The sequence below is a fragment of the Panonychus citri genome, unplaced genomic scaffold (genome assembly GCF_014898815.1).
Source record: "Panonychus citri isolate SS breed McGregor unplaced genomic scaffold, ASM1489881v1 Contig00050, whole genome shotgun sequence".
NCBI lineage: Eukaryota > Metazoa > Arthropoda > Arachnida > Trombidiformes > Tetranychidae > Panonychus > Panonychus citri.
The window spans coordinates 1,171,692-1,193,702 of NW_026515455.1; the positions used below are offsets into that span (position 1 = coordinate 1,171,692).

Sequence of the window (22,011 nt, forward strand, 5' to 3'; positions counted from 1 at the left end):
TCTTTACAAGGAAATTCTGGAACAACAAGAAAAAAAATATAATCTTGATTATCACCATGAGTTAACTTAAAATTCAGTCAGAATCATTTACATAATTATATCCTGTTATTATGATAAGAAATTGAGTAAAAAAGGTTTACAAGAATTTCAAGAAACTGATAAACCAATAATGATAAAACTATTATCTCTCATGAAGAGGCTCATGATGTAATTATTATCATGATAATAGAGATAATATTTTTGCTGTGGTTTAGGTTTTATAAGATGATGATGATGATGATAATCATTATAAATGAAAATTTCTCATGATAAAGTGAAAATTATATCTTCTCTTGGAAATATTCATTATTTAAGACAAACAAAGTTCATTCAACTCGATGATTATATTGATCATTACCATGATAGTCATTAACTGATATCATCAATTGACTTGATTCATACTTTTTTTTTCATTTTAATTTTGATTGTTCAACGACCCACCCAAATTAATATCTATGTCACCTTTAGCTTTACAATTCATTATAATAATTGTACAACAATTTAGTTTTAAACGTTAATAGGAATTATTTTTAGCGGAATACTTAATCATTGCAAGAGAGTCAAGATTCTGAGAAATTACCTTGATCCATATGATTGAATTATAATAAACGGTAAGCAAATTAAGTAATTCGATCTAAAAAGATGAGAAAAATTGTTAAGAACTTTTCTCAGTAACTTTAGATTGTATTGGAATATTTTTCCTCTTGGAGTCTTTGAAAACAATTATAATATTATATTGATAATTCAGCCATTTTTTGATAGAAGAGCAAGATTACATCTCAATTAAATCAGATGAGTTACTGATTCCATTTTATTTTTTAACATCACAGTTCATCATCAGATCTTTTTGTCAAGTGAATTTGATATTTCAACATTTTGTCACATGGAGGAATAAATTTACATCCATTGAAAATCATACAGAGTAAATAAGGTCTGCTAATCATGATTAAATATTGAATACGAATGAAGAATGGCAAGGAAAAAATTGTTTACTTTAAATTCAGAGATTTGTGTATCGCCATGAAAAAGACAAAAGCTTGAGTGAAATCAGTGAATTTTTTTCCAATAGCCTGAGGCTTCTTATCAATCAAAACAGTTTCAATTCTTTTCGATGTTATTGTTTTCAAAAGATTATTCTCATTCATACTCTATCTGAATATTGATTCATGTTATCAGATTGGTATATGCATGAATATCAATATTCTTTTGAACAACTTGAGAATATCTGAGAAACCGAATCAAATCTGACCATCAAATAAGTCACACCCAATGAAGGAAAAAAGGAATATCTATCAAAAGTTCTGAATTGATTCTAGACTAGACTAAACTCTTTTTGTCTTCATAATTGTTCCAGCTCAAGATTCGTTTTTCACTTCCTCGAAATATCAAATGACTTTTTTGTCTCTCTTTTTCTCTTTTGGTTTTCTTACTTTTTCTGACTTTCCATCCAATTAAACTAATTGCAAAACTGACCTTTGCTGTTGAGAGGTGAGTTCTGAACTGAATAAAATAGACCAAGAGAGAGAGAGAGAGAGAGAGTGAAGTTCTGAGCAAGAATACAAGGTAAATATCCAGCCTGAATTTTTTCACTACCAATCAACAAAATACTATCACTTGAAGAGCATTCAGAGATGATTAGTTGAAGTAAAAAATCCCAAGATAACCAACATCTAACGCTTAATGGGATCACTTTAATTACTCACAATTGTGATTTATTATTATCGATAAATTTGTTGCAAATTGAATCAACATTCAAGCAGTAAATAGAGAAAAAATTCAGTTATCTTATCCTAAATAAACAGAATGGCCATGATAACAGATGAACTGGTATTTATCTCTGTATTTGGATAAGATTGATTTCATAAGCAACAGCAGTTAGATAATATTGTCAACTATTCTTGCTGAGTTTTCATCCTGAAAAATTTCATTCAGAATGAGATGAAAGAAGAAGCAGCTATCATGAAGAGAAGTTGAGTTTTCATCTTTGAAATGTTGTCAAAGATGGAGAAAAAAAAGTATTTCTCTCACAATACTAAAAATAGGAGAAAAAAATTCTTCGTTAATTCATTTTGTCAGAAATTTCTCTCAATGTATTCACACCAGAAATTTTGTCTCAGTTTAATCTCAGTGCTTTATAACCTTTTATCTTCACCTATTCAGTAATTGTTCAAATATAGAAGCGAAAATCACCCTGATAATGATGAAAATATTGATTCGCGTGAAATTAATGATTATTTTGGTTTTAGGGAAAAAACGATTTATAATAATTATTTGAGATTAAGAGTAAGATTATAATCTACTGCAACTGAGCCCATGATGTTTTTCACTGGAAAAGTTTCAGGGTTGAAACAGAAACAACTGCAGAAAATTACTATCATGTTGAATGTCAGGAAAGTTCAATCGATGAGATGAGTTTTTTTCCAGGTATAGTTTTGATTTTCACTTTTTATCTTCCACTCATGATGAAGATGGAGATGAAACTTCATCTTGCTTACTTTTCCCATTCTTTTTCAAATTATTGCCTGGAGGGTTTTCCACTCTTAGCATAACAGAAAGAGAGAGAGAGAAATAAAAATGATTACACTTTTTCTGTGCTTAAGCCTTGTAAAGTGAATCAATTCTATGTCTTTTTCTAATCCTTTCTGAACTTTTCACCTAAATTTCTGGGATTTTACCTGATTATAGTCAAGAATCACCTGAGACAAATATTGAAACTTTTCCTCATTCTCTGTTTCTGAAACTTATCATACACTTCAATTGACTTGCCAAAAACAGATACAATTTTATCAACATTGTTTACAACTAATCGCAAAAGAAAATATCATCATCTTCCTGTTGATGTTTCATCATCATCTTACCTTTTACCACCTATCTAATCATTCAACTGATGATAACACTGAGCGAATACTTCTTCTTCTAATGACAATGTTATCTTTCACTTGAACGAATTCCAAATTAAAGATTGAACTTTTCACTTTCATTTTGTTACATTTACGAGACACAATTCTTCATCTAATGGATAAGATATTGTTGTTTATTGTCTATTTTCAGCCTATTCCAAGTTCTTGAGAATTTTGGTAAATTTCAACTCCAAATTTGTATCAATTAAATTGCTATTAGAAAATTTTCGTCCATTTTAGAGAATTACAAATGTGAATCTAATCGTTATTCTAAAGTTTTCTCCTTCCATCAATCTAATTAAACGAATACAATGTTTTTTGTTTTGTAGAAAAAAATCATTTTAATTGAAATTTGATTCTTATTTGAGAAGAGAAATTCATTCTCAAAATGAACTTACCTACATTGAATTCAGTTTCTTACCATGGGAACAAAAGTTCAAGAGAATTATGCTTTTGTTGTTTACAGAAATTGGAAAGAATATAAAAAAATTCTATTATCCAATGAATCGATAAAGTTATGAATGGAAAACTAATTAAATCTGATAAAATATCGATCAATTAGTTGATTATATAAGATTAGTGGTTAATTGTTTCCAAGTTGATTTGATTGTTGTTTTGGCGTTTACAAGAAAATCCCAATTGAGGTGGTTGTCTTAATCTGATAAGAAATGAGATCCATCCCAATGTTACATCTGCCTTAAGGCACTTTTGACCATTAAAACTTTTTTATGTAATCAATTAATCATCGGATGTAAACCAAATGTTAAAACTCAAGTCTATTATTAGTCGGGAGAAAAGTGTAACAATTAATTGTTACAGTTATAATTTAGCACATGAAAGTTAAATTGTTTACCTTGGAGAAAAAAAATAATCAGTAAACTTTTGCACCTATTGCACAACATAAATAAACTGATTGCAATTAGATTAAGCAAATGGTTAAAAAGATTATCAACAATTACGATCATCAATTTTACTATGAATATATTTACATAGGAAAAAAAGTGTTCAATTGATTAGCATTTATCTCATCTGATTAAATATTCAATGCGAAAGTATTTGACTAATCATTGAGTAGGATTATCATTATGTCCTTTTATTGATAAACAAGATTAATCTTGTCATCATCATCATTATCTCTCTCTCTCTCTCTCTCTCTCTCTCTCTCTCTCTCTCTCTCTCTCTCTCTCTCTCTCTCTCTCTCTCTCTCTCTCTCTCTCTCTCTCTGTCAATACTAATCATTTCTAATGAGTATCAAGGGTTAATGATGATAATTCAATGAATAGTCAAAACCAATTCATCAACTTATCAGCTAAGTAACTACTACTCTAATTAATTTCACCTCATAATGATGACACTAACTGATAACAAATAGTAAAGCAAAAAAACAACAATAGTTATGATAATTCAAAGCGGTAATGAGCTTAAAAAGGATAATCTGTAAGCAGGAAACAAAACCTTAAGGTTTGTCAATATAATGAGGAAAAAACCAAATTCATCATCATTTCTGGATACGTACATCGCTTGTTCAGTGTCAAGGAATTGCATGATAGAGGAGACATATGATCATGAACCTGATTAATGTGACAGAAATATTAACCGGGTGAAAATTATTCATGATATTTACCTGAAGACGATAAATTATAGAGAGAGAGAGAGAGAGAGAGAGAGAGAGAGAGAGAGAGAGAGAGAGAGAGAGAGAGAGAGAGAGAGAGAGAGAGAGAGAGAGAGAGAGAGAGAGATTATTTATCTTCACTGATTCCATCATTGGGCCAATTCAGTGTGATAATAATATTGATTGAATTATCGGTTAGATGATAAAGAGTAAAGAACATGAAGAAAGACGGAAGATGAAAGTAATAAAAGAAATATTAATAATGATAGTTTATCACCAAGGGAAGATAATAGTTGATAACGGAAGATAATCTGTTGAGTATTCTTTTTATACTTGGAATCTTTTTTTCTTTTTCATCTTCCCTTCTTTTACTCTTTGTATCCTTACCTATTCTTCACTAAGCAATGTAAATATTGAAGATGAAAATGTTTTACTCATTCATGTGTTTATATCATTATCATCTTTGTCTCCTTCATTTATCTTCACTTTTTCATCATCTCTTTTAATGATAACATTTCTATCTTTCTGATGACAACTTTACCTGGGATTTATTAGATCTAGAGAGAGAGAGAGAGAGAGAGAGAAAATATTATATTTATTAATATGATGAAATACAAGCAAACCAAATATATTGAGAACTACAATCTTTTGAAAATGATTCTGTTCTCATTAAAGGGAGATAATGTAGATTAAGAAGGAAAAACAATAACAGGTAAATGATGAAAAATGACGACGATAAATATCATCATTATTATCACTTAGGATAAGTATATAATCTCTAGATTATCATGTATTAATGATAGTAATTAAAATCTTTCATGAGCATTGGGCCAGCAAAGGATTAAGGTAACGGTTTATGAGAGATGATGAAACATTTTTCTATTGCATTTATTTACTTATAAATGATATTCAAGGAAATTATTGTAATAACTCAATGGGAACGATTAATTGAGCTTCCGGAGCTGTCATGATGATTTCAGATGAAAATAGGAATAAAGTGTATACACATGATTTACTATGTGATTGCTACAATTCACAAAAAGAATCAGAACTTTTACCATGTAACTTTTTTTCTCTCCTTTCATTGACATTTCAACATTCATTCATCAACTGGAAATGGATGAAAAATCTATCATTCATCAGGGAGGCAAATATTCAAGGTACATGATTATTAAATCGTTATCATTATTATCATTTCATTTATCATCATCCTATCCTTTTTTTATCATCACTATAATTATCTATGTAAACTGAATTTCCAATTATACGTCATGATAAACACTTTCCAATTTATCTCATTATCTTTTTCATGATAATGAATCTTTTGTTCAATGAGAATTCATGTATTTGATGGTATCATGATGAGGGAATAGAGAATTCTGCTTTTCAATATGAAATATTAAACATGATACCATGAAACTCTGAGAATCTTGACATTCCCGATATGGAAAATCTGAACTTTTTTACATCATCAACTTTGGATAAGTATTAAAAAGTTTACTCATAACTTTCTATTTTTCTTTGAATAGACTGGAATTTAATAGTTTAATGATAAGTTCGAGATAAAGTTTTAAAGGTGGCGAATCATTTTTTTCTCAGTACATGAGTACATGGAATTCAAAGTTCATCTATCAGGGTAACTCTGAATTTTATTATTCCAACTAGAAGGGTTATTCAACTAAGTAGTCTAATAAATCGTAATAAAATGTTTCTCAGAGTCTTTAAATGCAAGAAATAGCGAATCGAAAAAAATATATCTTTCTAAGGGAATTGAAGGACAAACCAAACGACGAAAAAACAGAAAATAGAATTACAAAAAGTTCTTAAACAGACTTTGCTCATGATATGCTTCATGTTCAAAAGTTAATTCTTATGTATTGAGAAAGTTGTTGTATTTGATTTCAATTGATTAACCATGCAAACCATGAATTTCTTATAATGAACACTTGAAACAACTTTCGACAACATTTATTGTCATCATAAAATTATCATGAACAGTTGGCAAAGAAGCTTCTCATAATAAAAACTGTTGCTGAAACTTTTTTTTCACTTTCGTTTCTGCATAAATTGCTATGTAAATTCATCAACGATTTCAATCTATGAGCAAATTTTAGGGTTTGAGATTGAATGATAAGTTTACTGAACTTTACTGTCAAATTTTGATCATCAATCTAATGATCTTCATGAACTTTCATTATAGTAAATGAACTCATATCATGACGACAGAAAGATTATGGTATAAACGAATTGTAAGAAAAATGATTATAAGTCGAAATTGAAGATTTATCATGCAAATGAATTCAAACCATGATGAATAATTTAATTTTCTTAATGAAAACAAGTAAATTGTGAATGAATCAAATCAGAAAACTTGATAAGAAAAATATGAATGCTTCAAGGCATAAGAAAAAAATTCTCAACTTGGAGAATAGTAAAATAATAGATATGATTTTATTCATGATAAACTTTTTCTCCTTCTACTCACCAATCATCATACCAATTGAATTGATGATGTAAATGTTTACACGAATCTTTGAGAATTGAGAATTTTATTATTCATTCAGTCATTAGAAAATCATAATTGAAATTGAAAAGATGAAAACTTTCAGAAATCAGAACTTTTCATGCTTTTATCAGGAGGAAAAAATCGTGATTACACGAGAAATTTTTTCTTTTTGATTTTATGATTATCATTATTCAATAACAATTTCATCGGGCTATCTTTTTTTCCTCGTGATTAAAGATAAATATTATTCATTCATTTAAATTGAAATGATTTACAGAGAAAAAGGTTCAAAAGAGACAACATTAAACGTTGATTTAGTTTAGTTTCAATTCAGAATCTATCGTTTGAACTTTCAACATGCACAATATTCAATTGGATTTGGTAATTGGATTGGAGGTAAAATAATGATGAAGAGATAAAAACTACGAAAAAAGTTCATTCTATCATGAATCTCAGCTCTTCGGATAGAAAGTAAACCAATTACTAATTTTTTTCGATCATTTATTTCCACTGATTGTTAATTTATGTTGGAAACACTTTGAGCCAACGAGCTCAGGGTAACATGGTTAAGGTTAAATCTTTATCGTTATAATTATGAACATTCATGTAATAGTACAAACACTGATTGAAATGTTAATTGTAATGAATTTTTTCCATACCTTTCTAGATGAATGTGCTCTAATTGTATGAGAACTCTGAACAGTTTTCATGATCTTTTCTTCATAATTCATTCAGATTGATGGTAATTTCAACTCAATTGAAAGCTAATTATTCATTCCCACGATAATGTTTCTGATAAACATTAATTGTTTTCTTTGTTAACTTGTTGCTTAACATTCTGTCTGGAATCTGAAAGCTGCTATAATTGAATTAATACAAATTAATCACTAGATGAAATTGAGGTATTAAGTAAATAAATGTTAATCTCAATGCTGAATTCTGTTATATCTACGAGTTTAACAGAACGCTGCTCACAAATAATGATTTTCTAATAAATTTATAATCCAAATATCATGAAACAATCCGATGATTTAAGATAATGTATTTGTGTGATACAGTCTTTTTCGTTTGGTAGGAACCTTTTCTCCATCACTAGGAACCTTTTTTCTCACGATAGAAACTCGACTTTAACCAGATTAGACTAATCCTTTCGACGGCCGTTTAAAGAAACCTTTTGCCAATTGACAGAAACTTTTTCTCTTAAATTAGGAACTTTTCTGTATTAGTGACATTAGCAAGACAAGAAAAAAATTTGTTCGAAAATCACAAAGTTTCGGTCTTTAGCAAAAAGGTTCCTCGCAAATGAAAAAAGGTTGCGATTTGCATTGATTGGATTATCTTTCTAAACCGGCTTAACTTCGGGATCCTAACATTTGAGAAAAGGTTCCTATCAATGGAAAAAAGGTTCCTACCAAACGAAAAAGACTGTAAGACCTTTTTTGTCTGAACTCTCAAAGGAATCATATTATAACCAAAAAATCATTGATGATGGAATTGTGAAACTTTCCTTAGCTGGGGCAGTATTATACTCAACGAGGTGCTCAATTTATGAGAAGGATGGAGGTATTCAAAATGTATCGTTTAATCAGACCCAATCAACAGTTCCGACTCCAAATGGAGTCGGAAAAACTTAAAATCCAAACCGACTCCATTTGGGTCGGAAGCTGTTGGATGCGTTCCGATTCATAAAATTAGATTTTTTTCTTAAAATGAAAATAAAGTCGAAAATTTATGAATGAAAATTCGAAAGAATATAAATTTATTGTGATATATATCAATTTTAACTGAAACAAGTTGGATCAAATATCATTGAAACAAGTTCATCTTCACTTTTGTCATTATTATCAAATTTTTGTCTTTAGTAATATTCTTGTTCTTGTTACAAAGTTCTTTTGTCAATTTTCTCGAATCTTGAATTCTAATGAATCGTCATATTCCATGATTTTCGATTTTCGAAGAATATGTTCTGTAAGAGAAAGACCTTAATCATTAGAAAAACTGTTTTATTAATTTGATTAAATTCTAATTTTTAAGAATTTTGTTCTTAATATTAGAATATTTTCCAAAATCTACTGACCGATGAGAGCTTTCACGTTCGTGTCCGCGAATAATATCAAAGTCTCCAGAGAAGGTCCTCCCAATGGATCTTTGAAACCAAAGATAAATGGAGTGGAATTTTGTGACTTTTTCGTCTTTAGATTTCAAAATTCTTGAATCTTATTCTCATCAATGTGTTTTTACCTAAAGTAGCATTAGTATGTTATTCCTTTGAAAGCATTTATTTACAATTTGGTAAGCAAACGAGAATGGATTACCTTTAGCACACAGCGGCAGTGCGATATTTATCAAGAGGAAGTTCTAATTTTCCTTCGATAAATATCTTATTCAAATGTTTCTGCTTGTAAGTTTTCTTCCTGAGAAACTTTAGTTACAAACTCATCTTTCTGCTCACTTTTTCTTCAATAACTAAATATAAATCTGCAATGATATCAATAACTGAAGATAGAGTTGAATAAACATCTAAAGGAGTCATCAATTTTTTCTTTTCCAGCAATTGGTTTACGTTTACTTTAAGTCTCTGATACTTTTCACTTGAGTCAGATTTTGTGAAAATCTTTTCTCATCGATTGGATCATCATTTTTATCAGCATTTTCAATTCTTCTTTTGTCTGAATAATCATCAGACTGGCCTCCGTCACTAGCAACTCTTTCTTTTTCTTCTTGGAGACTTGTTTTCTTTTTGAATCTTTTTCTCTTGATTGGAGCCTCCATCTCTTCTAGATCCATAATGTCATCTTCATCATCACTTGAAGTTATTCCATTTTTTGTTTGCAAGTTTCTTTTAGGTATATTTGAATACTTTTTCTCTTTAACATTTGCAATGAAATTTTTGTATTCTTCTTGGTCCATGACTGTTTGAATTGGAAGCTCAAACTTTCCATCCAATGGCTTGTGCTGGATGAAACAGTTTTCACTAGCACACTTTACCATAGTAAGACAATCTCGCCATTCTGGATTTTCTTTACTGAACTTTCAAGACTTATTTTTAAATCTATAGGAGTTACTACTCATAAGAATAAATTTTCAATTAGAGAAGATAATTAACGAAACCATTTAATAAGGATACTCACTTCCTGAAGCGATGATTTGACCTTGAATCCATTTACCACCAAGGAAAATTTCAAAAACATTAGCGAGATTATCAAAATAGTCATTAAACGGAAGAGAAAAACCAAATTCAGTGAACTTTGATTCACCAACATTAATGAGCACTGGCTGTTTAATTACTTTATAATTCTTGTCCGAAATATATGGCAGGAAAACAACATGTATATATCCTTGTTTATTGAGCTTTGTAAGATTTATCTCCAACTCTTTTGAATTTGATTCACTTCCTTTAAACAATTCTATTCTGGTTCTTTCAATCCTTTTACTTTTAATTACTGGGAATGATGATGAATGCTGAGGCACTTTTGTTTTTAATTCACAATTTGAGGTAACTGAAAACTGGCGTAAGCTAGAAAGAGACATTTTCACATTTGAACAAAAATTGAAACATTTCTACTAAAGGTAAGATTTAAATAGGTAAATTTGAAAAGTCTAAACTGGAAACGGAAATGATTTCCCAAAAGAATTTTATTCAAAAAAATTAATGACTCTGAAAGTTGAAAAAACCTCTTACATATTTAGGTAATTTTCTAAGTTTTTTCACTCAGCATTTGTGATTGGCTGAAAATTGATTAAACCAAGTTTATACACTTGTTGTTGTCATGTGGTTAGTAAAGAAAGGGGAAAGAATCATTTGGAAGGTCAAACAAGTCTTGACTTGTGAACAAAAGTTGATCAAGTTTTCATTTTGATACACAAAAATTACGAAACTTTCTTTTATCTGATGAAAAGTAATGGAAAATGAAAATTAAAATTTAACTTGATGTATCAAGATTAAATTCAAATCAACTTTGTTGAAAAAATTCAGATTATTAGAAAATTCAGAAAATTGTAGAAAAAATTCGATTTTGTGAAGAAATGATTCGAAATCAAAGGAAATTATTCCGAGTATCAGGATTAATTCGCTTGATTAGCGAAATGAGATTCGGATTTTCTAGAATCATTTTCAATTGATCTGAAGTTATTCCAGCTAAAGCTAGAGATGATCTCATATCAATTACTTCATGTTCATAGGTAGATTTCTCAGGTGGAACAGATTCGGGTTGTTTTGGTAACGCCTGAGTCAAAGGATAATTTTCAACGGTATTTAAAGTTTTACTTATTTGTTCAGATGAATTTTGTTGAGCTGATGTTGATGGTTGATGAGCCAACTCATTTGATGAATTCGAAGCTTGAGTCTGCTCGTTGTCAATGTCAAGTTTACTTTTTTTCCTTTTTGGATCAATGAACTGCGATAAATATCTTTTTCTTGAAGTAGCTGCATCTTTTCCACTTTCACTTGAAGTTCGACTAGCTACTTCGTTTCGGGCTGCAATTTTATTTTGGGATTGTTGTTTTTCAATCTCTACTTGCTGAAGGGCCAATAATCTTTCAGCTCTCTCTTCCTCAGGAGTAACTTTCATTTGTTCCTCAAGCTGGTCCTCGTCTTCTTGTTCTTTCGTTGGCGATTTTTTCGATGAACACGAAGGATTTTGAACTTCCATTGGTTGACTTTTTTCTTCACATGAAGGTTTCACATTTACCGGCTCCAATATTGATTTAACTTTCTCTTTTCTTTTCATTGTATTTTCTTCATCATTGAGCAATTTCTCCTTCTTCTTCTCATTTTCCTTTTCTTTTTCTTTTTCTTTCTGCTTTTTCTCTTTGTCTTTCTCTCTGTCTTTTTCTTTCTCCTCTTCTTTTTCTTTTTCTTTCTCCTCTCCTTTTTCTTTTTCTTTCTCCTTTTCTTTCTCCTTCTTTTCATTTCTTTTTATTTCAATTTCATCTGGGAGATCAAGCATTTCGTCATCATTATCGAGATAGTCAATCGGTTCATTAGATGTGTTTGATTTTACTTCAGTCTCATCTTGAGCCTGTTCTTGGTCTTCTCCTTCTCCTTCAGCTTCCTCTTGATCTTCTTCTTGATCTTCGTCTTGATCATCATCGTCATCAGTTAAAGCTTTGTAAGCGTCATCTGCATTACAATCATTATCTTCAACGTTTTCATGAGTGTGTTGGCTCGCATGACTTGGAGAGCATGAACCAGAATCTTCATAAGCTTGGTAATTTGAATCCTTTCCAGCACTAATATCGACTACTGCAATTGACTTGATACTTGCGTCATCGTCACTAATAGGCTCGCAATATTCATTGTCTTTCTTTACTTTACATGTATCTGATATATCTTCAGAATAATCGTCAATCTCTTGCTTGATTGGCTGTTTTGTTTTTATTCTTGACTTGACGTAACATAGAGCCTTAGCGAGATTGCTTGCAAGCAGCTTCTCCATTGCATTATTGTAAGTCAACTTCCCTGACTTACGGACTACATGATCTGGAAAATAGTCGAAAAATTTAGAAAATGAATCATTTAAAATTCAAATCATTTGAAATATATAAAAATCTATTCAATTTGAAAAACTTACCATACAAAGCTCTTAGTCTAACGTCGCCAAGATTTTGTTCATATGTACCAGTGCATGGATTTGAATTCGGGTCTTGATAGCTCCAAATCGAGATCAAACCTTTGTTATTGCCAGAGCCTCTAATGGTTACACCAACAATCCAATGTTTAGGGAAAGCAAATTTAGTAATATTGTTGAGAATTACCGTTGGTTCCAATGTATCGGCTTGTCTCGCAGCTTTGATTGCCATTCGGTAACGTTTAATAGGTAGAGGTAAACATCCTTCTAGGAAAATAAATTTACCTTTCACAACTGTAGCATCATCAGATGGTATTATTCTCATCTTTTTAGACTCATCATAAACACTGAGCTTATATTCTGAAGAAGATGGTGAGAAAGCAGACGTTTGAAAATTGTTTGTAATTTTCTCGTTCATTGTTTCCAATACTTTGATAATTTCAAGGCCAAAAACCTGAATACTGGCATAGCAAATATTATCCAAAGCTGAATAGAGTTTTTGAAAGTCAACCTCCGAAGGAATCTTTATGTTTAAACTTTCATTTAAGTTGTTGGAAGCTTTCTTTGTCAAATCAAGTGAACACTCTGTGTCTTCGGCGCTTAATGAATCAACTGTTTGGGCTGGTTCTGTTGTAGACTTTGTTGATTTCTTTTCTACCGAACTTGATGAAGCTGCAACACTTGGACTACTTTGAAGTTTTGTCTTACTTTTGAGTTTAGTTTTTTCGCTCTTTTTGTCATTTGATTTCTGAGAAATTTCTTCTTTGTCGCTGAGCTTCAACGCAGTAATTGTGTCAATAACCATGAGAAAATCTTCCTCAGAAACTCTAGGAAGACCTTTACAATCAATCTGTTCCATTTGAAGACAATCGACGTTAAACCAATCAACCAATTTACTTTGGAAATTTTTAAACTGCATTTTTGAAGACATATTGTCAACAAAATATTTATAAGATTGTTTCAAATCTTGAGAATCATCTGAAAAAGAATAAAAATCATTAGAAATTTACCCGTACAATTTAAAGAAAATTACTCACCGGCTATTACAACAGCAAGGGCTGGTAATGGAGGGCAACCCGAAACCAAGACATTGATCAGATTTTTTTTGGAGGTTGAAAGGTTTTTCAGATCTTTTGGAATCATTTCATCTTTTACCTTGAAAACAAATGAAACTGTTTTTTCCTTTAAAATACGATCTCTTACACGAACTATGGCAACAACTAATTTCTCACCCATCATGAGATTAAAAAATGAACCGATGAGTGTACACTGATTGGGAATAACTCTTTTTAGTCGGGGAGTAAAAGGTGTTATAAGTCGAACAGTATATTTTTTTCTTTTAAATTTGTTTTCCATACAAAGTAAGAAGAAAATTAAAACAAAATTTAACAAAATAAAACAATTTATGAGAACAATAAATACAATTTAACAATTTAAAAGTCTTATCAAAAAAGGAAATTGAAAATTGATTAAATTCTACGCTTTTTTAATTGGCTGTTTCAGTTACGTTGCCATGGAGACAAGTTTCCATAGAGAACAAACAAAATATTCTATTCTTTTTCATGTCACGTGACAACAATGTGTTTCCTCTTTAAATATATTTGACTAAGCGCTTAATTTTTAGATTATTTAGTTTTCTATTTAAAGTAAATTGTGTTCATTGATTTATACAAAGTGATTAATTATTTGTTTGTTTATTATTTCAATGAGTAATCAGAGAAACATTCTACGTCGTTTTAAAAGACGAAATGAATACAATCAAGATTTATATTTATTCAATTTGAATGATTCTCAAGATGAGTTTAGTGACTCAAACTCTCAAATAAGTGAAAAGAGTCTGGGATCAACTTCCAGTGAAGATCATTTCTCATCTAGTTCCACAGATGATGATTCTTTTTCTCGCGAAATCGTTAAACCATCAAAGAAAGAATATTGTGAAGTGTTACTAGCCACTCTTCTATCTCATGCTGGCCTCAATTTAACATCATGTGAAATTGCCGTCAATCTATTCAACAGTTTCAGTACTAGATATTCGTCATCCCCTGTTGTCTTACCAAGTGTAAGATACTATTGGGATTCGAAATCTAAACAGAATGAAGTTAACTGTTATATTTTTGTGAAAGTAATCACTCATGGACCATATTCAGGCGAGCCGAAGCTGTATGAATCATTTCAGTGCCATGACCAGCTAATCAAGCCTGATCTAAAGAAACATGACTTTTTTCTCCATTCACCATTGAGAAAGCAGCTTGAAAAAATTCTAACAAATTTACCAGCTAATTGTTGGATGGATGAAGAAAATCTTTCAACCGACGTTTCAAATTCTTCCCAAGCTAGAAACGTTAAGAAAAATTTTCTAGAAAGTGGGATAAAAAGGATGACACTAACAATCCATGCTGATGAAGTTGCTGTTGGTAAAAGTACTAATGTGAAAATTTTTCCAATTTTTTTCACAATTAATGAAATGAAATTGAATTTCGTAGAAAATTTTTCTTCTCGTAGGAATATTTATCGGAAAGAAAAACCTCCTGTTGAGTGTTATTTAGGTCCTATTGTTGAAGATCTTATTGATCTTTCAAAACCAGTGCATTGAGTAGAAAATGACGAATAATATTTATGAATCTTTTCTGCGACATTTCATCTCATTTGTCTCATCGCTGATGCTCCCATGCGAGCATATCTTAGAAACACCAAACAATATAACCATTTGAATGGATGCGACTGGTGTCTCATCACAGCAACTTCAAATAACAGTGGCGCTAGACTCTATAACAATAAGACACAACGAGAGATTATTGACCTAAAAAGGACTAGACAAGATTTTCTCGATTACAAAAATTATCTTCTAAATCCAATACAATCGTCTCAAAGCCCCAGGTTCAATGGTTTGAACGGAGTCTCACCTCTACTTCTATTAGACGATTTTGATATCGTGAATGGTATTTCCGTAGAGCCGATGCATAGCATTTCTCTAGGAGTCTTCAGAAATTTGTTGATCAAGGGGATTCTTCAACAACACCAATCTACGAGAATCTATTACCGGAATGTTGATCGTTCATTTGTAAAATGAACTTAGTTCTCGAATAACTTCTATTTCTGTTCCGTCAGAATTTACTCGTGTTCCTAGAGACTTGGATCAAATCAAGAATTGGAAATCTAGTGAATATGATGCTTTTCTTTCTTACTTTTTTCCCTACAACTGCTGGTTTACTGCAATGGAAAATTATCAAACATATGGCAACATTATCCAGAATTTACTTCTCGCTCACGTTGGTAATGGTTCGAAAATGAGCTACAAGAGATCAGAAATTTAATTGAAGAGTTTCAATCATGTCTCAAGTTTCTATGGGCCAAATTTTCTATCTTATAACCTCCATATTCTGGCTCACATTTCTGATTCTGTGGCTAATCTTGGACCGAATTCTAATGTGAGTTCATATCCATTGAGGACTACATGGAAAAATCAAGAAAAGTTCAGATATTCTCATATTGGACCATCATTGATTCGTTTTTCATGTGTGATTTCAAGTATAAAGAATTCAAGGCAACAAGATTAAACAAATGGAGTTTATCTGATAAAGAAAAAGATTTTTTGCTCAGCTGATCTCGTTTCTCTCAAAAATCTTCGATTCAAATACAACTTTTCAACTAGAAGAAAATTGAAAGATTTCATTAACGAAAACTTCAATGAATTTCGATACTCTTATGGCTCAAGTTTGGAATATAGTTCATTCAAATATCAAGGAAAAGATATTCAACTTCTTACTATTGTGAAAAGAAAATAAGAGATGATTCTCACATCAAAACCAACGACGGAAAGTTCTACGAGATAAAATATATTGTCGACATCGATTCATCTTTATATCTTTTATGTCATCTTATAATCACGAGTCCAGTTAAAATCAACTACGAAGGAGATACTGGAGTTTTCTCGTCGAATTGAGCAATATTCATGAGATTAGAAAAGAGTGTGGTGATTTAACAATTGTTAAACCCAGTGAAATATCATCAAAGTTCATACTTGTTAAGAGCAAAGATTTTCATTTCACTTACAGATCAAATTATGTCGTTGAAATGTTTCGAAAATAAGTGAAAATAAAGCCAAAACTTCAAGCGACTAAATTCGAAAAATGAGAAAAAAGCTATTCGTTCATTCTGGACGCTATTAATGTTCTTTGTTTACATTTTGTGGATCAAGTTTTAAATCAATTCAATTATTTTGGTGACAATTTCTATTTCTTTTCAATTATTTGTGATTATAATTCAATTATTTATTATTCTGTGAACTGAATAATCAGTGAAAACAATCAACTAATTGTGAATAAAATCAAAGGTAAGTTTGTGACATTTTCAACGTTTATTTGATCAACATCACTAACATCATTTGATCTTCTTAAAGATGGGCAATATTTTGTTATTTTTCTGGTCAAGTGGAAAATCAAAGGATTCAGAATCTAATCAAAGAGAAATTAATCATCATAAAGAAAAAGATTCAAATCGTCATGTTTACATGGATTATGATGAAGAATATCCAGAAATGGAAATAGACGAAAAATATGAGCACATGGATTATACGCTTGAGATTGAAAAGATGGATATTCACTTCACGGATCTTGGAATCTATTGAAAAATTTAACCTTCATCAAGAGATCATTTCACATCTTATTCAACCGACAAAAGTACAATTACAATGAAAGAAACAATCACCAAAACAAAATTAATTCTCTCAAAAATTCTCATTTAATCGAATTTTTTCAAATCAGCTTTATTTTACTCTCACTATTTTTCTAATGTCTTTATAAATTTTCCTAACTGTGTGATTTTCTAAGTGCCAATAATCAATTTCCTAGAATATATATGATCTCTTTTATAAAATTTCTATGATAAATATCAAATTCTATTGTTGAAAATTGTCAAATTCTGTGATTAAAAGCTTCATTAAGCTCAAAAGTGTTTTCCAATCTACCAGAATTTTTTCATAATTAGTCTTAAGCACAAGAGTTTTTTCGCTTTTTTTAATAATCGCCATTGTATAAAGATGGATTTTTTTCTCTACTTTTGACTTGTTTGAGTCCAAAATTTTTCATCTAAAATTTTCTGATTCAAAATGGAGTCGGATTTACCAAAGCCTCCAAATTTGTTAGTATGTTGATTGGGGATGATTTGTTTACGTCCCTAGAGTCAAATTAGTAACTATTTTTATAAAATCATGGTAAACAAAAAAAAAGTTTAAGGACAGCAATCGATTGATTGTTGAAACGAGTTGCTGATTATATTAAGTACTCAAAAATGTTCATAAGGTTTATCTGGAATCCAATGAAAAAGGTAAATTAAAGAATTTTATTAGAAAATTGAAATGAATCAGAAAGCGAATCACCTTTCAATTGAAATTATATTATCATGGTAAATTATCTTTCTATTTAGAATTGGCGGTTCATTTGCTAGTCATGATGACATTTAATTTCTGATGCCAATCAACCTGAATGATAAAATTTTTCTTCATACATATATTGTATATTAATCTGTTTTCGTGATAGCTAACAAAAAATGTTCACAAGATCTATGAGGTTCAATTTACAATTCATTTAAATTTCTTGTTCACTGAATTGAATTCAAAGTTTCTACATGATGAAACTTCATCAACTAAGAGTAAATGGGGATCATAACATGTTATATATATCATATAATGGATGTGATGATTGAAATTCATTAATATATTTTTGTATTAGTTATTTTTACGATTATATTAAGTGTTGCAAAGAGTAAATCATCTCATGATGAAGTGAGTAATTGTTATGAAAAATATCATAGACATGAGCTTTAATAGATTATCCTTTGGGATAATTGTAGGTTAATTGATTCTACCGGATTAAAGTAAATTTGTATCAATGGTCACCTATTTATCGGAAAGTATTTCTATCGGTATCATGAACTTTTCTCCTTTCAGCTAATAAATGTCTAGACGAAATTGTTTTGATGAGACAAAATAAATATAATCATCATTATCACCATAGAATGAAATTCCTTGTAACCAGGAAGAAGCAAAAACAACAGAGGAAAATGAATCATACAGATAGTATCAAGATTATAGCAAAGTTTTTCGCCAAAGCCAGAATTATTTATATTTCCTGTCATAAGAATCTGAATGTAATATATTCAAATCACATGCATTGATAAAAGTTATTAAGCTGGAAAAGGTTAATGATAACATATGAAATTATCATGAAAAACAAAATTTATCTTCAACGATCAAATTTCAATTCTGATGCAACTTCATGTGTGGATTGAAATAAATTTTCATTATTAATTCCAGAATTTTCAATCATTTGAAACAACGGTTACCATGGTGATCCAATGTAAAGTCGCTATGAAAGATGATATTTATCATGTTGTCATAACGATTCTAAACTGTGGCAATTGAAGCAATTTAGGGGTTCAAGTGGTTTGTTTCAATAACATTGTATAAGAGTTAGAAAATCGATCAGGTTATCGATATGAATTCCCTGAAATCTGAATGTTTACCAGTTGAAAACTTTAAATAAGAATCAACAATTTGTCTGGAATAATTTTGCTCACAATTTTTGATTGACTGAAAAACTCATGATGATGCTCCCGAGTAGCTAAATAATGATGGTTTAATGTTCATTATGATTAAGATAATGATGATTTTTTTTGTATTGATCTGAGTTCATTAATTCATGACGAAACCCATGATATTTATATCAATATTGTTTGACCAATAAACTGAATGAAATATCACAATTGTAATGATTCATATTAGAACATCATTTATTTCCGAATCAATATTGATCATGATATTGATTCCTTCTTGAAATCAATATCAACCAAAAAAAAGGAGTAGAAAAAAGTTCTAGTTGTATAAATAGATTGAAATTTAATAATTTTGTTCTTTACAGGAAATATTAGTAATAATATGATTCTTGTTGTATGAAGAGGATTAAAATTCCGAACAAATGTCGGAACAATAAAAAAATGTTACATGATCTAAAAGCTGATCAATAATAATCGTTAATTATCCAAGAGTTTGATAATCATCAGTTTATCAACTAACGTAATAATTAATCACCAGCATTTGATTGATGAGGAAAAAGTTTTCTCAGATTTCGATAATATTAATACATGATAAACTCATCTGTTTACTAATAATTAGTTAATCAACTTTCAGATTGTTCATAGAGATTAATTATCCATTTCTAGTAACGATTGGTAGAAAGTACAATCAGATCAAAATGAGAGTAACTCAGATCAGGTTTGAAATTTTATTCAACAAATTCTGATCACTTGAATCAATATATTCCTCGTTTGCAAGTTAATTGAATTGCTCTGTCATTACTGAAGACAATTATTATGCCTAAAAGATTCACTGAATTTCCGATTCACCTTATTACATGAAAAGTGCAAATTTATCATCAGAAAAGGAGGAAAATATTTTCTACTCCCTCTGGATTCTTTTACCTTTGTGGTTGATGTTATTTTTTAGACACTCGATGGGAAATTACAGAAATATTTCTGCAATTCTGTGGTGAATAATGTTTTCTTTTACCTAGTGCTATTTCCAGTTGCATGGGTTAGAATTTCTTCAGAATTCACCGACACATCCCACCTTCCACCTTCAATCTAACCTCAAATTTTCCACCTCATCATTATTTCTCTCTCTCTCCCCCCTCTCTCTCTATTTTTGCCTCTTTGTCTCTCAAAAATCTATCACTTGTCTTCCTCTTTTCCATCATCTTGTGGGTAACTTTTTTCTTCGCATCTTCTTATCATGCTTGATTTCTTATTCTTTTTTTCACCTTATTTCCTTTTTTCTAACCACTTTCCCCTCTTTTCTTCCTTACCTGATTTAGCAGAAAATGCACATTGATGCATGATTAACGAGAGATTTGTCTGACACTAATCACTATTTAATCTTCACCATAGTTTGTATTTGTCTTAGTGAAAATAACAAATTCTATATCAAGAAGAAAATTATCACCATAATCATCGTCATGCTGGAGAAAAAATCTCTTTAATCTACATATTGATACTTTATCACATTCAAAACAAACTGAATCGACTTGAAAAACTTCCTCCATTAGAATTTGAAATTTTCATCACCAATTAGATTTTCTTTTATTCAAATGATGGAGATGAGAATTGTTTTCATCGTGAATTACTTCAATTAAATATTCTTTTATTCAATTCAATATGAACATCAACTTTAAACTCGAAATTGCATCGCCAAATTACCCTAAGGGTTTACATCTAATTAATTATGAAACAGTTTCAAGGACTTTAATTAGTAACTAAATGAAAATAGAAAGTAACAATTTGAGCCAATTCTATGAGGGTATTTCGATAACAAACTTTCCAATTCAAATTGAACTTTTAGTAATCATGTTCTGCATTTGATCGCATTTTTTCAGGGTCAACACTTTAATGGAATAAGAATTCATCAGTCCAATATTAGAGCTTATGTATGTTAGCTACGATTTTTCTGCTATTCTGAAAGTTTGATTCTTAGACCGAAAAGTTGAACCTTAAAAAGAAAAATAAATTTAAAGTTTCAATTTCGAAAAGTAATTATTATGATAACTTTGAAATCTATTCTCAAATTATTAGAATAAAATTGAAATTCTTCACTTTTTTCTCAATTGAGTTCTCTTTTTGATACTTTCAATTTTGCTTTGCCTTCTCTTATATTCTGATTACTTTGAGATAGTTTATCATCCACTCTCTTTCTTTGTCTTCCTCATTATAATGATTCTTCATCTTCTAATCTTCTTCTTCTTTTTCACTCATTTCAGGTACTATTTCAATAAGCTCACCATGGTTACCTTCATGATAGAAAAGCAAATGTAAGCATTACAATGATTATATTGAAAGAAGAAGGAAGAAAAAAAATTCTGATGAATCTGATTCAGATGATAACGATAATGATGTTACACATGATGATGCAAATATGCATTCAGGTTACAATGTCTGATGAATAAATATAAAAATACATCTAGTTATCAAAACAATTCATCAGAATATCTATCTAACATGAATGCTGAATCATCTGAACATTACTTTTTCCAGTTGATCATCGTGATTACATTTAATTGATTCATTAAAAATTTTGTCTATTTGATAAACATGTTAATGATAATAGTTAATCGTTTAAAGTTTAATGAGCCTTTTAAAATGATTACTGGTTTACAAGGGAAATTTTCATTCGATGTTAAATCAAGAATGCTCAACTCTTATTATTATTATGCGTATGATGAGGATATTCATGATAATGATCATGTAATTACTCATTAACACAGGATAAATTAAGCTTTCGCCCAATTCGAAATCATTATCAACTTTAGCTACTTATCAACCGTTATTATATCAATT

General features: G+C 30.1%; 1 protein-coding gene across 2 annotated transcripts in view; it reads right to left on the reverse strand.

Moving 5' to 3' along the window:
• Positions 1-3,126: 3,126 nt before the first annotated feature.
• The window catches only part of LOC128385790 (uncharacterized), a 40,735-nt gene continuing 21,850 nt past the window's right edge, over positions 3,127-22,011 (reverse strand). Inside the window, exons 2-3 of one of the 2 annotated variants that reach the window (XM_053344705.1) lie at positions 5,093-5,108; positions 3,127-4,563 (exon numbers count right to left, since the gene is read on the reverse strand). In XM_053344705.1, coding sequence (XP_053200680.1) covers positions 4,471-4,563; positions 5,093-5,108 — 109 coding nt within the window. In that variant the 3' untranslated portion in view covers positions 3,127-4,470. Of the gene's footprint in view, positions 4,564-4,692; positions 5,109-22,011 lie in introns of those variants that run through there. The other variant, XM_053344706.1, reaches the window with a different exon arrangement.